Consider the following 17,603-nt stretch of genomic DNA (forward strand, 5'->3'; position numbering starts at 1 on the left):
GACTTGGGAGATCGAGGATTGCTGTTATTTGCTTCGGGTTTGCTTTGATGCCTCGCTGAGTAACAATGTACCCTAAGAATTCTCTGACGTGATGCCAAAGGTGCACTTTGCTGGATTGAGCTTCATACCGTACCGTTCAACGTCTTGAAGCAATCTCGCAAATGGTCCAGATGATCTTTGGCATGCAGTGATTTGACCAGCATGTCATCAATGTAAACCTCATTGTGTTGCCAAGTTTATCGGCGAACATTTTATTGACCAAACGCTGGTAGGTTGCTCCTGCGTTCTTCAAGCCAAAAGGCATGACCTTGTAGCAGTACGTCCCCCTATCTGTTATGAATGCTGTCTTCTCGCGATCGTGCTCATGCATCATGATTTGGTTGTATCCCGAGAAGGCGTCCATGAAGGTCAGAAGTTTGTTACCGGCGGTCGACTCGACCAAGCGATCGATATGCGGGAGAGGGTAGCTGTCTTTTGACATGCTTTGTTCAAATCCGTGAAGTCAACACAGATGCGCCACTTCCCATTTTTCTTCTTGACGACGACAAGATTAGCTAACCATTCCGGGTATCATACTTCGGTTATAACCCTGCGTCGAGACACCTATCAACTTCTTCATTTACGGCTTTAGACCGTTCGGGTCCGAGCTTACCGCCTCTTCTGCAGGATGGGTTTGTACGTCGGGTCAACGTTCAGTTCGTGGGATGTTACTGCAGGATCTATCCCTTTCATATCAGAAGTTTCCCATGCGAATGTCGAAGCGTTTTCTTTAAGGAAAGAGATGATCTGCGACAGCATTTCATCAGAGAGATAGGCGCCTATGCGTGCGATCTTTGATATGTCGGCTTCATCGATGGGCTCCTCGCGAATTTCCTCCTTTTGAGGATAGATTTTATGAATTGGTTTGTTGACCGTGCTGACAATTGGAGGTTGACTGTTGTAACTTGACCACAGCAATAAGCAGCTCTCTCGCAGCCCGTTGATCTCCGCGGATTGTCCGTATTGCGCCGTCTTTTCCAGGAAATTTAACGCACTGATGATATGTAGAGGGAATAGCCTTCATTGAGTGTAGCCAGGGGTGCCAAGGATGGCGTTGTACGGTGCCTTTGCCCGGACAACAGAGAACTTAACTGTGCGGGTGACATCGCCTGGGTAGACTAGGAGACGTATTGTGCCGATCATCTGCTCTGAAGAACCGTTAAACCCTGTGAGAGTACGCGAAGAAGGCTTCATGTCGCGTAGGTCAATCCCCATTTTGTCGAGTGTGTCCCGAAAGATTAGGTCGACCGAGCTGCCAGTATCAATGAGAACCTTTGTAACCTGGCACTCATCAATTCCAATGTCGATGAACAGCGGATCATTGTGCGGCATACTAACTCCACGAGTGTCGACTGCCGAGAAAGAGATTTGGTAGTCAGTTTCTACTTGTGAAGGCCAGTTTTGCACAGTGACGGCTTGTCGTCTGTAATCTTTGACTGCTCTCACCGAGTTCCCGCAAGGAGGCAATCCACCCATTATGACGTTGAGGTGGGGGACGTTCGTAGCCTTCAGCAGTTCCTGTTGCGCTTGTCGCTTGGCTTCGAGGCATGGTCGCAAATCTTGTCGCTTGGCTGACTGAGCTTAGTGCGTAAATCTTCCACTTTAGAGTTGAAATGGTCATGTAGATCTGCGGGCAAGCTCTCAACCTTGTGGTCGTGCTGTCATGGGCAGTCTTCTCGCTTTTATACTCGTCAAGGGATATCCGAAGATCTGTTGTGCTCTCATCCCCCGTTGCGGCTTTTCGCTTCAAGAACGTACGCATGGTCCTTAGACTGCTTTATTATTCAACTCTCGCGCAGATCTCGTTGTTGTGACGGTGCTTCATCATCGGAGGAATCTCCTGTTGAAGAGATTACTTCTACTCGTCGTCTGTTTTTACACTACAAGAAAACAGCGGTATTCTGACGGACGTTCCGACGGAAAATGAATTCCTCGGAATATACCGAGGCATTTCCGAGGCAATTCCGAGGAAACACAAAATTTTGCTTCCTCGGAATTCCGTCGGAATATTCCGACGGAATTCCGAGGAAAATTCATCTCGTCGGAATATTCCGACGGAATACCGAGGAAACTAGTATTCCTCGGAAAAAACCGATGAATTCCGAGGAAATATTATAGACGTTAGAGAGCCGTTGGAGAGCCGTTGGGGCCGTTGGGGGATTTTAAAAATTCCGAGGAAATTCCGACGAACTAGCCGTTTGCATCGGAATTCCGTCGGAATTTCCTCGGACCGTCGGCAGGATTTCAACTATAAATACAAGCACCCCTCTTCCTCTTCATTCACTCCATATCTTCATCCTCCCTCTCACTTTCTTTACACACGAATTTGATTCATAAAAAACATGTCTTCTTCAAATTATTTTCGTTCTTGGATCGATCGACCTCATTTGGATCCGAACACGAGATTGCTTACGGAAGAATACCAACAAGGTATAACCGAATTCATGGGGTTAGTTCACCGACAACCGGAAGCAAAAACAGGTATGTTAAGATGTCCTTGCTCTAATTGTAAAAATAAAAAAGTTATTAAAGAATGGGATGTTTGGACTCATCTATATTTGAGTGGGTTTACACGAAGTTACAAAATTTGGTATCATCATGGAGAAACTGATTATGAACTTGGTAGTACTAGCGAACCTCAGCCAGCGGTTAGATTAGAAGATCCAATTAGAACGGATGTAGATTACGGTGTAGGTACTGAGCAGATGGTAAATGATCATTTTAGAGGGGAAGATTTACCCAATGCCGAAGCTAGGAGATTTTATGATATGTTGGATGCTGGAAAGCAACCATTGTACGAAGGTTGCAGAGATGGTCATTCAGCTTTATCATCTGCTACAAGATTGATGGGCATTAAGACGGATTATAATTTGGCTGAAGACTGTGTGGATGCGATTGCTGATTATGTAAAAGGTATTCTACCCGAAGATAATGTAGCTCCTGGCTCATACTACGAGGTTCAGAAACTCGTAGCTGGTCTTGGTTTATCGTATCAGGTAATAGATGTATGCAGAGACAACTGCATGATTTATTGGAGGGCGGATGAACAGCGGGTTTCATGCAAATTTTGTGGGAAGCCTCGTTATAAAGATACGAGTGGAAGAGTTCCAGTACCATATAAAAGGATGTGGTATTTGCCTTTGACGGAAAGGTTGCAGAGGCTGTATCTGTCTGAACGCACAGCGCAACCAATGAGATGGCATGCGGAGCACTCAACAGATGGTGAGATCAGACATCCTTCAGATGCAAAAGCGTGGAAGCATTTCCAATCAAAGTATCCCGACTTTGCGTATGAGAGAAGAAATGTCTACCTTGGATTATGTACTGATGGTTTCAGCCCGTTTGGCAAGAGTGGAAGACAGTATTCTCTATGGCCAGTCATTCTTACACCATACAACCTACCCCCAAACTTGTGCTTGCGACGAGAGTTTTTGTTTCTCTCGATTCTCGTTCCCGGACCAGAGCATCCTAAGAGATCACTTGATGTGTTTCTTCAGCCACTAATATATGAGTTGCAACAACTATGGACTCAAGGTGCTGAAACATACGATGTTTCGTATAAAGAAAACTTTCAAATGCGGGCAGTACTAATGTGGACAATAAGTGATTTTCCAGCATATGGTATGTTATCTGGATGGACAACGCATGGAAGGCTATCATGTCCATATTGTCAAGATAACACTGATGCTTTCCAACTAAAACACGGAAGGAAAACGTGTTGGTTTGACTGTCACAGGAGATTTCTACCACCAGATCATCCATATCGTAGAAGTAGGAATTTGTTTACGAAGAACAAGAGGGTGTTTGACAGTCCACCTCCGGAAATTCGTGGGAAAGATTTGAAGACACAACTTAGAGATTTTGGTGCAGAAAGGACGCCAGACGTCGGTGGACATGAGCATTTTCCGGTAGATGGTGTTGGAAACCTACATAACTGGCACAAAAAAAGTATTTTTTGGGATCTGCCATACTGGGAGGATCATCTACTAAGGCATAATTTAGATGTCATGCATATCGAGAAGAACTTTTTTGACAATCTCATGAACACGATCCTTAATGTTCAAGGTAAAACAAAGGATAATTTGAAGTCAAGACTGGATTTAGTCGATATATGTGCTCGTTCAGAACTTCATGTTGATGAGAGTGGTAGGGCTCCTTTTCCCATATACCGACTTGATGCAGCGGGAAAGGATGCGTTCTTTGATTGGATTTCAAACGATGTGGAATTTCCAGACGGTTACGCATCTAATTTGCGTAACTGTATCGACAGAAAGGAAGGAAAGTTTACTGGCTTGAAAAGCCATGATTGCCATGTAATGATGCAGCGTCTCCTTCCGTTTGCCTTCAAGGAACTATTACCACGAAATGTTCATGAAGCAATTGCAGGGATAAGTGGTTTCTTCCGCGATTTATGCACAAGATCAGTGACTCTTGAAGGTATTGAAAATTTGAAGACTAACATAGCTGTGATTCAGTGCAACCTTGAGAAGATATTTCCTCCCTCATTTTTTGATGTTATGGAGCATCTTGTTATTCACCTGGTAAGAGAATTGGAACTTGGTGGTCCTGTGCAGTATAGATGGATGTATCTGTATGAGCGGTATATGTTCCATTTGAAGAAGATGGTGAAAAATTTAAGTAGGGTGGAAGGGTCTATAGTCGCACAGATGATCAATGAAGAAACTTCAAACTTTGCCGAGTACTACTTTCCAGCAGAAGTTCAGACCAAAAACAGAAGACCTGCTCGGCATGATGATAGAGGCGAACGGGCAACATATCATTGGAAGGTTCCAGACATTTTCACAGACGTTGGACGACTTAGCGGAAAACCAAAGGACCGTCGACTTACTGATCAGGAGCGCAGTCATTTGCAAACATATTTACTCACCAACTGCGAAGATGTTCTTCAATATGAAAGGATTTTCATGGCAGAAAAGCGGTTAGAATATAGATACGCCACAGAGGACGAACTAGAAGAAATGAAGCAGAGAGAATTTGGTGGATGGATGTTTACTTATGTGAGTGATGGTTTGGCCAGAGGTGAAACATTTGACGATTGGATACGCGAGATGGTCGTTGGACCAAACTTTGTTGTGAAGTCATATCCGAGATTTTGTACTCGAGGATATGCATTCACAACTCAGAAGAGGAGACGTTCGAGTACGACTTACGATGCTGGTGTTTGTTCTGCATCAGGAGATGATGTATACTACGGACACATAAATGAGATTTTGGAAATCAAGTATTTGGGCATGGTTGGATTGCGCTGTACTGTTTTCTATTGTGACTGGCACGACAACACTCCAGATCGAGGTGTGAGAACAGATGCATTTGGTGTTACATCAGTAAATTCAAGACGGAAGCTGCAATATTATGATCCTTTCATTCTTGCTTCTCAGGCCGATCAGGTTTGTTATATCAAGTACCCCCGGGTAAGGAACAGAGATGATCCATGGGTTACTGTTACAAGACTCAACCCGAGAGGCCGAGTTCAGGGAAGTTCTGAGCTGGAAGACCCACTACAACCAAGCACATCCGGCAACTTAAGTGCAGCAGAAGATTTAGGTGGAGTTGGCCTTGTAGTCGATTTAACCGACTTCGGAGAAGAAGCCGCCGTTCACGTAGAGGATGAACCAGTGATTGGAGAGTTTCACCAAGATCCAGATTCAGATTCATCTGGTGATGACGACTCGGAAACAGACTAGCGTCGACCTTTTTTTTTTTTTTTTTAAAGGAAAATTCCGAGGAAATTCCGAGGACAGATAGGTTTTCCTCGGAATTTCCTCGGAATAGATCTTCTCGATTGAAAACCCAAGTTCCTCGGAATTCCTCCTCGGAATTTTCCGAGGGAATTCCGAGGAACTCTTTATGTTCGTCGGCATTTCCTCGGAAAATTCCGAGGAAATTCCGAGGATTGGGGATTTGATTATAGATTTTTTTTCCTCGGAATCTCCTCGGTATATTCCGAGGAAATGCCGACGAACATAAGGATTTCCTCGGAATCTCCTCGGTATATTCCGAGGAAATTCCGAGGAACTTGGGGTTTTAAATCGAAAACAACGTTTTACGGATTGAATAACACGTATATAACCTTCATTAAGTGTCATAACCAGATTATGATGTTTGGAACTATGAACTTTGGTGTTTTATCCAATAACAAACACTTTTACGATTGCATGAACGAAAACCACACAACATAAGAGAAACACTTATACACTTTAATAAACGGTAAAGGGAATACTTACAATTATTTTTGAAATTGTGTTATTTCATGGTTTATGATCATCTATACAAAGAATCCTCAATGGTATGCATTATAATTGTATAAGAAATGAAATACGGCGAAAATAATCGATGTTTTAAAACCCCAAACCCTGGTTCCTCAGAAATTCCTCGGAGATTACCGAGGGTATTCCGAGGAATCCTGGTTCGTCGGAATATTTTCATTTAACCGGGTAAACCAAGCCGCCAAATATTTCGGGAAAATTGAATCAAAGAATTCCGAGGAAATTCCGACGGAAATATAAAATATTTCCGAGGAAATTCCGACGGATAGTTTCCGTCGGACGCCTCATAATATTAGGGCGAGCCCGATCTTCTTCCCCATTTCTCTCTTTCTCTCCGCGCCGCACAGCCTCTCCTCTCGCGATTTCCGGCGACTCCACCGTTCTCTCTCGCGTTTTTCCGGCGAATCTCCCCTAATCCTCCCCCATAATCATGTAAGAACCCTATCCCACTCTTTTAGGTTAGATTTGTATGGTTTTTAAGTAGATTTGATGATTTTGGAATGAGATTTATAGATTTTGTTAGGGTGAATGGTAGATTTGTGTAAAATCGAGTTTGATTATGTATTTCACTTGATTTGAATTTTTTTTTTAGTTTTTATTAATTTTGTGGTTATAAAAATCGAATTTGAAATTATATATATATATTGAAAACGTTTTTTGTATATAAAATCTATTTTTTGCATTTTAAATTCATTTATATATTTATTAAACATTTTTAAAATCTATAAAACTTTTTTTAAGATTAAAAATCATTTATATAATATTTAAAAACATTTTTTTGTGGTTATAAAACGTTTTATGTATTTTATATGTAAAATATAAATTTCTATATTTATTAAACATTTTTAATATTATGAAAACTATTTTTGTAATTATTTAACATTTTAAACATTTTTAAAACTATTTTTCGTAATTATTATGTTTTTGGGATTTATTTAAACTATTTTTAAAATTTTTAAACTATTTTTTATTTATTAAAACTTTTTTTATTAATTATTAAACTATTTATATTTTTGTGATTAAAAACTATGTTTTTTAACTATTTTTATTTAAACTGTTTTTTTTAATTAAAATTATTAGAACTAATTTTTAAATATGTTTTTTTTTTAATTTACAGGTCTAATGATGATCAGATCCGGCCTCGCCAGCGTCGTAGCCGGGGTGGTATGGGGAGCCAGTCTCGGGGTTCTTCCAGCCATGTTCAGGATTCCGTTTCGCCCCACAGCTCATACCATACATCTCCCTCTCCATTACTCGCTCCTGCTGCTCCCGCTCCCGCTGCTGCACCCGCTCCTGGTCCCGCTGCTGCACCCGGTCCTCCGGGAGTGATGAGGGTTGCGGAGTTGGTTCGACAGCCCGGTCGTGACCATCTTCCCTATCTCACTGAGTATCCACATGGACATGGTCAAACATGGTAATTTAAACTTTTATTTTTTAAACTATTTTTTATTTAAACTATTTTTTTATTAATAATTTATTTTTTTTATTAGGTTCAACCGATCCGGGAACGGGATCAGCGCATGGATCAACCGTATGATGTACTCGGCCCTCGACAGCGGACATCCGACTTTCACTCACTTCCCTGTCGAGAAGCAGCATCTGTGGTTTCGTCAGTTTGCGGTAAGTATTCTAATTTTTAAATTATATTTTTTATATTATTAAAACTATTTTTTGTAATTATTAAACTATTTTCTATATTTATTAGACATTTTAAATATTATTAAAACTTATTTTTGTAATTATTAAACTAATTTATATATTTATTAGACATTTTAAATATTATTAAAACTTATTTTGTAATTATTAAACTAATTTATATATTTATTAGACATTTTAAATATTATTAAAACTTATTTTGTAATTATTAAACTTTTTTTAATTATTAAACTATTTTTTATTTATTAAAACGACGATTTTTGTAATTATTAAACTATTATATTTTTGTGCTTAAAAACTATTTTTAAACTATTTCAGCAAGAATTCAACTGGAATTCCGATGATACGCTCTCTATCTATCACCATTTTGTCCATAAAGTTATGGACAACTATGGGAAGCAGATGTACGAGTGGAAGAAGAAGTGGGAAGTAAACAAGGTAGTTTTTAATTTATTAACAATTTTTAATTTATTAAACTATTTTTAAAATTATTAAACTTTTTTTTTTTAAATTAAAAGGTCCCAAAGTCGATGAACGACACGGTCTGGAAGGAGTTGTGTGCGCATTGGGATAAAGAAGAGACGAAAGAAACTTCTTCCACCAACTCCAACAACCGCAGGAGCGACCGTAAAGGAAAGGGCATCTACAAGCATAACTTGGGTGCTCAATCTATTGCCACTCTGGCGGATCGCATGGTAAGCTCAACCGCTTTTTCTTCAATTATTTAAGTTTCAGAATTTTATTTTTTTTGCATTTTCAAATTTCTAATGTTTGTCTAATTTATTTTTTTTCAAGGCGGAAGAAAATGAAGGCCACCCAGTTGATGATCTCGCCCTTATGAAAAGGGCGTATACCAACAAGAAGACCGGCCAGATTGATGATGGTCTTGTGAGGGACGTGGTCGACCTGGTCCAAACTCAGGTGTATGACGAAGTGTCTCAGCTTCAAACCGATGATGACGATTCGACGGCCTCGACCAACTTGTCTCGGGTTCGAATCAACGAAATCGTTGAATCGGTAAGTTTTTTTTTTTTAAAGTTCAATTTAATTATTTCTTGATTTTTATTTTATCATCAATTTAAATTATCTAAACTTGGTTATTTATATTTCAGTCGGTTCCAAAGAAAAAGGGACGTTTGGTCGGTTTGGGTCGTCGCTCCCGGTCGGCTGCTCCTTCTTCTGCACCACATGCGTATGTTGATCCAGAAGTTCTTACGGCTCAGCTGAAGGACAAGGATGATCGGATATCTGCGTTGGAGACCCAGATGGCAGCTCAACAGGCGGGCTATGAGACCCAGAAGAGGCTGAACGAGCAGATGATGGAGATGATGAAGAGGATGTACCCGAACGAGACGTTCCCGAACATTCAAGACCCGTAGTTTTTTTTTTTTCCAAAAACTCTGAATGTTTTATTTAAATTTGAATATTATCTACTATGTTTTATTTTATGTTTTATTCAATTTTAATTTTAAATTTAAAAATTTTAATTTTTAAAAATAAAATTAATTTTTAAAAAAAATAAATTTTTAAAAAAAATAAATTTTTAAAAAAAATAAATTTTTTCAAAATTCCGAGGGAATGGAGTTCCTCGGAAAATTCCGAGGAACTTTCTCCCCTCGGCAAATTCCGACGAACTTTAAGTTCCTCGGAATTTTCCGAGGGAAGAAGTTCCTCGGAATTTTCCGAGAAACTCCACTCCCTCGGAATTTTCCGAGGGAAGAAAGTTCCTCGGAAAAGTCCGAGGAACATTTGTTCCTCGGTATTTTCCGATAAACATTCCGAGGAATATTTCGTCGAAACTTCCGAGGATTGGACCATCGGAATTCCCTCGGTATTTTCCGAGGAACCTTCCGACGAACTTCGTGTCCTCGGAGTTTCCTCGGAATTTTGTTTCCTCGGAATTCCGTCGGAATTTTCCGACGGAATTCCGAGGAAGTATGAAATTCCGAGGAGATGTTTCCGAGGACTTGTTTCGTCGGTATGTCCTCGGAATAGCGTTATTCCGACGACATACCGACGATTTTTTCCCTCAGTATCCCGATGTTTTCTTGTAGTGTTAGGTGGTTCATCATCAGTTGATTCACCTTCGAGGTTGAGATTATTGACCGCGGGTCTCTCGGGACTGGTTCTTTCTCCTATCTGAAGGGCTTTTTCTTGAGATTTCTGAGTCTATTTTTCTTTGTTCTTGCTCCAGCTCTTATTGTTTTTCGGCTTCTGTGGAGACTCGATCTCATCTTACCGCTTTCGATGGACTTGAGGAAATGCCCGTATAAGACCTTGCAATCCCTCGTATCATGTGATTTGACCTCGTGATAAGAACACCAATTACTTGGTTCGCCTGTAGTCGAGCCTGTTGGTTCGGGGGAACTGGATTTCTTCTGATTGGTGTCGCGGTCCCAATGGTTCCACCCCTTTTCGCGCACTGTAGTGGCAGATCCCGACGATTCGCCGTCGTCTATAGCGTTCATATAGCCTTTCTTCTGGTTAGGCTTGCCTCCTGCTGAATGTTGGCGTGGTTCTTGACGAGCGTCGTTTGTCCGGGCAGGAGTCTGTTTCCCTGCCAATTCTCTGGCTACCTTGCCTCTGGTATCTTCCTCCATCCGAATGAAATTGTTGGAACGAGCTATGGCATCCGGTACTGACCTTCTCGGATGTCGATAAAGATCAGCGCGAAATGGCGACTTAATATGGAGAGTGTTCATCAATGACTCCACAGCTATGTGGTCTGGCACGTCGACTTTCGAGACGATGGATTTGAACTTTTCCATAAAATCTCTTAAGCTCTGCCCGTTTGCGTGGTTGAGGTTCCAAAGATCTGTAGTGGTGGCTTCTTGGCGAGTGAACATGATATAGTTTTTGAGGAAAGCCGCTGAGAGGTCGTGAAAACTATCGACGGAGTCCTCCTGAAGGCCGGTAAACCAGTTAAGAGCAATACCTTCTAGGGTTTCGACGAAAAGTTGACAAAAGCCAGCGTCTTTTTCCTCGTCAGAAAGGTTTGCGCGTCGCATCGCGATGTTGAAGGATGTGACGTGAGCAGAAGGGTCGGATACACCGTCGAAGGTTGGGAGACGGAGCTTTTCCATCTTCCAGAGACGGACCTTCGTTATCTTTTTGGTGAACGGAGTTCGGAGAGATTCTGCTAGGACACGCTCGATCTGAGGTGCGGATGTGGTGACGTGATGAATATTGGAGCTTATATCCAGTACCGACTGTTTCAACGCGGCGAGCTCGTTTATCGTCTGCACGTCAAGAGTTGTGGGAGTTTGAGCGACGTCGTTAACGGTGACATCCTGGTTAGCCGTTTGTGTTGGTGCTGCTCCGGTCGCTCTTTCTGTGCTAACCAGATGTCTTCGGTATTCCGCCGTCGAGGCTTCCACGTTTACGGCAAGGTGGGCTAAGATCTTCGCAAGCGCCGCGATTTGGTCGGTCGTTGCTTTCTGGGCTGCGTCTTGTTGCGCAAGACATGCCATTATCGTCTCTATTGAAGCGGGTTGGAGTGGTGTCGGAGTCACAGGGAAGGACGCCGGCGTTACTTCGATTGCTTCACGGTCTTCCCCAGAGGAAGAGCCGTCGTTACTCGTCGCCATTATGTCGACGCTACTTTGCTAGAACCCCCACGGTGGGCGCCAACTGTTTCAACGGGAAACGGTACGGAATGAGAGAACATTCGGTTTTAAGGTGGGTTTAAGCAAAGACGTCTTATTAATGGTCAAGAGAGTGTTTCGTAGGTTACAAGGAAAGGAAATGCGTAAAGAGAAAGGTGCCGGAGCCTCAAGGGCTTTTCCGGAGAGACTACAACAAGACGAAGCAACAAAGATAAAAACCCTAATCTAGCCGTCTCAGTGTGTATCAGTGATTTCGGATCCTCTCTTCGTTGCCTTTCCTCTCCCTTTTATAGCTGACCTCACGCTCTCCCGTGACCTAGTTTGCGTCGTCGTAATGGGCTTTTAACTCGCTGGGCCGAGAAGCCCACATCATTACGCCGAATCATTCCCTCGGGGTTCGACCGTTCGAGGCTTCGCTCCGAGTCATCCTTATGCTTCATATGGGCTAGGCCATCTGTCTTTTGGGCCTTTAGAGATGGTCGAATCTACCATCTACAACAATCACAAGGTTAGATTACAAAACAAGAATCAGTTCACATTGCATGGCCGGATCTTATCTAGTCAAGAACAATCATCAAAAATGTTAAGTCTGACCCCTTTAAAAAGAGATCCAAATACCAAATAAAATTCATGATAAATCATGACAATTCAGAAGAAAAATATTCCCATAATCAGATTCAAAAGAACCAGCTCAGATCATAGTGATCTCGGCCATGAACAGCCCACACAAGAACAAGGGACTTTCATCGGGATTTGATCAGGCCAAAGCCTTAAGATCGATGGATCCTTCCCTGTAATATCATAAAACAATCCATAGCACAATATATATGAAGAAACAGAGTAGAAGAAGTCAGAGTAAGGAGTGGCCAATCGATCCAAACCAGCCAGACTCACACGGCCATCATCCACGGCCTTGTCCGGTTACTCTTGGCCACACCTCTCACCTTAGGAGTTCGGTCTCCAGAGGCGACTTCCTTCTCTTTCTCCTTTGCCTTCTCCTTGTCTTTCTGCCTCAAATCCATCCTCTCGATCACACGCCCAAACACACCAGGAACACTCAAGAACTTGTCCGGTCGAATCACCTCAGCTAATGGTTAGTATACTCAACTACCAGCTAGCTCCAAGGTTGATTCTGAACACGAACCAAGTCATACAAATCTGAGGTTCTGTTTCCCTAACCATTCTATCTAGATCTATGCAACATTGCTAGATCATACCTTCGCCACATCCACGGAGCTTGTTAGCTCATCGGCCCAGCTAGTCTAGCTGAATGAACTCATAGACCAGCTGATCGATCTGTCACACTCGAACTGAGCTAGGACCGAGCTATGGCCAGCTGCCATATACTGTGTCCAGCTCCTTTACACACACAAAACAACTCCCTTAGGTACTTAGTCATTCAGCGAATCATCCCCACTGACTTAAGTAACCCTTGAGAAGTCTTCAAACAGCTAAGGACATGCATTTGGCCCTTCCCGGCTCATGCTTCATTCAACATCCTTTAGCTTATCAGCTTATGATACAAAGTCCAGCTCATGGACTAACAATGCCCAACAGATCCTGAGTCAATCAACCAACCACCCCACATGACCCAGAACTGATGAGTCTTCACACGTACCTAACCGGCCATGGAATCGTGTCCCAACGAAGCCGATCAGTCCTCCTCTTACCACTGGTGCATCCTTTGATCAATCAGATCAGACACCTTGATCCATCATCTATGGATCAGGTCGTCCATCCTTACCCATGATCAGATCACACACGGCCTTCCTTGAATAATAACACCCAAGCTCAGTACATATGGTCCACGCCATCAAGTACTAGCTATACTCTTATTCATGGCTTGCTGCTTGTTCCAAAAATATTGGACCTTGCAATCCACATGGTTCCTCTAATACCAGGACCCCCATGTGTCTCTTCCATGAGTCGGATTAATGGTTCACACATGACCAAACCCAACACAACTCCATCAGATAAGCATCAATATGCTCTCAGGTACAAAAATGACCTCTTCCAAATATGCTCCAAAAACTAATTAAAATTCATGATAATTCATGATAATTCCCAACTAAGAGAATGCCATAACCAGAATTTGCAGAACCGGCCTCGATCCTATAGATCTCGGCCAAATCAGCTAAACCGGCCAAAACTGGACATCATCAAATCAATTCCTAAAAATTGATTCAAATACAGGAAAACTCATGATAATTCATAACTAAGAGATTCCCATAATCAGATTCCAAATAATCAACCCAGACCATATAGATCCTGATCATGAACAGCCCGGCCAAGGCCTTGGTCACCATTCCTGAACCGGCCAAGGCCTTGGTTCAGTGCCATCAGGCCTGATCCAACAGACTACACCATAAACATTTCTAATACATATATAGTCCTCAAGGACGTGCCATACTTGGCCATGATCAATTCCACAGTCAACAGAATTGTAATTCAAAGGCAATCATAAAACCGGTTACCTTATACATGATCTGATTAGATCATGTGCCTTTCCTTATTATGTTCGGCCATGCTCCTCCAGTGCACGCCTCTATCAACCCTTATCACATACCTCCTGTATTGATAAGATCCATTCATGGGTCGCACCCCTGATCCCTTCCATGGAACTTCCATGAAACCAGTTTCTACACTGCATCCACCTTCAAGGCTATTCATGCCATTGTGAGGGAAGTCCGGCCTTCTCCCTTCTCTCCTGGGTATTTGCGTGTGTTCCCAAGATACAGAGGAAGCCTAGGACGTGTTCATCAGTGGTGAAAACATACCACAGGGTCGTTCATAACTCCCCTTGCACTTCCATGAAACTGCCTTTCTACTCACATCTGCCCTTAAGGCTGTCTTGGCCTTTGGGAATGAATTCCGGTCATCTACCTTCTCTCCTCACCATTTTCGTGTGTTCTCAGGCCCTGTAGGATTATTTGGGTGATAAAATCACGGATCAAAAGCCACCAGAAAGTCGTTCATAACTTTCCCCCTTGATCTCTCCCAAAACTGCCTCTTTATGGCCTTCACACCACCATGGGTCTTGGATTGGGAATCCGACCAACTCTCTGTCTTTTTTATGTATTTCTTTGTGTTTCAGGGTGTAGTAGGAAGCCCTGGCGTGCCTGCAAAGGCACGGACTTGCCTGCCTTTTATAGAAGACGGGGCAGTTACCTTTCCAAAGGTTGCACCCTTTCGGTATCATTTCTGGCCTTTGATTTAATCAATGGTCCAGATAACACCCTTTCGCCTCTGGCAGTTACCAGACGTCCTGGAACTCTCAAACCACTCCTGGACATGTCCAAAACAAGCCCACACGGATTGCCCAAGCTCCTGGCTCAATCCCAAGAGCCAACCAGCCCATCGGCACACACGGGTCACCCACATGGCCCGGCCACTGTCCAGACCCGGCCCAACTGCCCATGACTTGAACACTCAGTCCAGCTGAGTTGAGCTGATCCCCAGATGTCCCAGCTGAGTGAGCTGATCCCCAGATGTCCCAGCTGAGTGAGCTAGACCATCCAGCTCAGGGAGCTGACCTACACTTCAGTGAGCTACATCGAGCTGCACTACACTTCACCTAGCTGGTCGAGCATGCTTACTGCATCGCCCAGCTGTTATACACTGTGTCCCGCTTGCTTCCTTTATCTTCTTCAATCCTTCTAAGTCCCTTGGTCTATTTCCAGACCTAGACTTAGTTCTCCCATGATCCATTCTGATCACTCACTTCATCGAGCTTCCCCAGATCTCGTCCAGCTACCAGCTGGCTTGTCCAGCTCCTTTGAGCTTGCCTCTGCCTTATTTTGGTTAAGTTCCAGCTGCCTGATTCTCTTAACCACGTTTTGGACCATGACACACTTGTCTTTAGGTCATGTGACCTTACTGGTGCGTCTCCTCGCACTAAGGTCTGTCCGGACGATCCTATCCAGGATCGGGGATGCTACAAGTCTCCCCCACTTAGAATGGATTCGTCCTCGAATCCGGTGGTGCTGACGCCCTGCCTCAAGACTAAGGTTCCAATCAAACTCTTTGCATCCGGAACATGGAGCATGCTCGTTTGGTTCTTCCAAACCAATTCATTGCATCTCCCTCCTTGTTCCTTCTCACTGATCACGTCTTGATCATCATATATACATGTCTCCCCCACTTGATAGAGATTTAACCCAAAATCTTATCAAGTGGTCCATCAAGCACCCATACAAGGACATGACTGGTGTCACTGACCCAACTCTCCAAGTTGCGGTCCATGTAGACACCAAGTCCATATCTCTCTTTAGAATGTCGTCTACTCTAGACTTCATTCTTTTTCAGATCTTAGTCCACGACTAGATCAAATTCAGTCCCTAGGAACATACTGCGTACTCAAGTCTTAGTAGATTCAACCAATCTCTAAGCCACTCGATGCACCAGCCAAGTCCTAGCGAACATGTTCCAATCTTTAGGCTGATCACTCTACCATGAGTCCTAACAGATTGTTTTGTTCCCTTAAGTCCTTCCCATACAATAAGGTTTATGATTCCAGCCACCAATTACTGGATCATTCCTTAACCGGCCGCAGCCTCTCCCAGCTTGGCCATATTGCGACCTCAGTCCATACTAGACTAGACCGCCTCATCTTGACTCCGTCCATTACTGGACTTCGTCATAATCCAATCCTGGTCCTTTCATGGACTCGATCACATTCCGGTCCTGGTCCACTCAGGGACTCAACCATTTTCAACCCGACCATAGGCCTATCTCCGAATAGGTCGTCATGTGATCCTTGTCCCTTACTGGACTTGATCATTCTTATTCCAACTTTAGGTCAATATCCGAGTTGGTTGTGCTGCGATCCTCATCCCTCATTGGACTTGATCGACTTCAGCTCGGCCATCTCGGCAGGAGCAATACAATAGGGAATTTTGGATATTGGGGCCGTCCCAGGTTCCAGTTCTATTATGAATGGGTCCGACCTATCAGGGGGAATGCCCTGTAGTGACCTAAACACATCATGGAACTATCGGACCAGCGGTATTCCCTAGGTCACCACCCCCTACGACCTCCTTAGTGGCGATTGTGGCCAGATAGCTTCACAACCCTTCCTCAGCATCCTCTTAACATGGATTGCTGACACCACCAAGCATCCAGATATCGGACGTATACCTTGGAACCTGATCGGAGATCCACACCCACTCTCAAACTGCACGCGCTCCCGGTGACAGTCAAGAGTGGCCCGATTCTTTCCAAGCCAGTCCACGCCTATCACATCGTGATTCTCAAGGCGGACAACAATCAGATCCGCAGGCATTACCCTGTCTGTGATCAACAATCAGATCCGCAGGCATTACCCTGTCTGTGATCAATACCCGGATGTCTCTAACCAGCCCTAGTGAATCCATCACCTGCCAACTGGCCGCATTCACTATGACAAGACAATCCCATGTTCCCATCTGGAACAATACTTTTCCGACCATTCCTGGACTCACAACACTATGTGTAGTTCCAGTATCGAAAAGTACGTGAGTTTCCACACAACCGATCATTAAGTACTTAGATGAGTAGGATTTCAGTTTGATCACACATTTGGAAAACGTCCCATACCATTCTCCAAAGCATCACACTTCTGTGAACTTCCCATACCATTCACAAAAGTATTTATAGTATACCTCAATCCTCATCATACTAAGATACTTAACATCGTGTTTCCCATTTCCTCCTGAATTGATCCATTCCATTCACTCAATCTTAAGAAATCCTACCTTGACTTAAACTGAGTCCAAGATGATCCATCTGATCACAAGCCCACTCATGTACTAGCCAAGTAGCGTCTCCCTTAGACCAACATGAACACCGCATATGCTCACTTGTTTAGAACGGCCACCAGGGAATAACACTGACCTCCAAGAGAGTGCTGCACGTTCTTTCAACCTAAACCACTCTCTGGTCCATGTTACTTCCCTTGCCCAGGTCGTCCATACAAAGATCTTGCATTGCATCCATCGTCCAATCCGTCTATTATTTCCAAATAACTAGATAACAAACC

General features: G+C 43.3%; 1 protein-coding gene across 1 annotated transcript; it reads right to left on the minus strand.

The window, feature by feature from the left end:
- Nucleotides 1-10,117: 10,117 nt before the first annotated feature.
- LOC125603757 lies at nt 10,118-11,569 on the minus strand. Its single transcript, XM_048774564.1, has one exon. It carries the CDS (start codon nt 11,567-11,569, stop codon nt 10,118-10,120), a length of 1,452 nt encoding a protein of 483 aa, XP_048630521.1.
- Between the last annotated feature and the right edge of the window lie 6,034 nt (nt 11,570-17,603).

Source organism: Brassica napus, unplaced genomic scaffold, assembly GCF_020379485.1.
Source record: "Brassica napus cultivar Da-Ae unplaced genomic scaffold, Da-Ae ScsIHWf_388;HRSCAF=610, whole genome shotgun sequence".
NCBI classification, from domain to species: domain Eukaryota; kingdom Viridiplantae; phylum Streptophyta; class Magnoliopsida; order Brassicales; family Brassicaceae; genus Brassica; species Brassica napus.

What these genes read in the sequence shown, in the direction of transcription:
- LOC125603757 (XM_048774564.1), bottom strand. Translation starts at nt 11,569, where the DNA reads ATGGCGACGAGTAACGACGGCTCTTCCTCTGGGGAAGACCGTGAAGCA.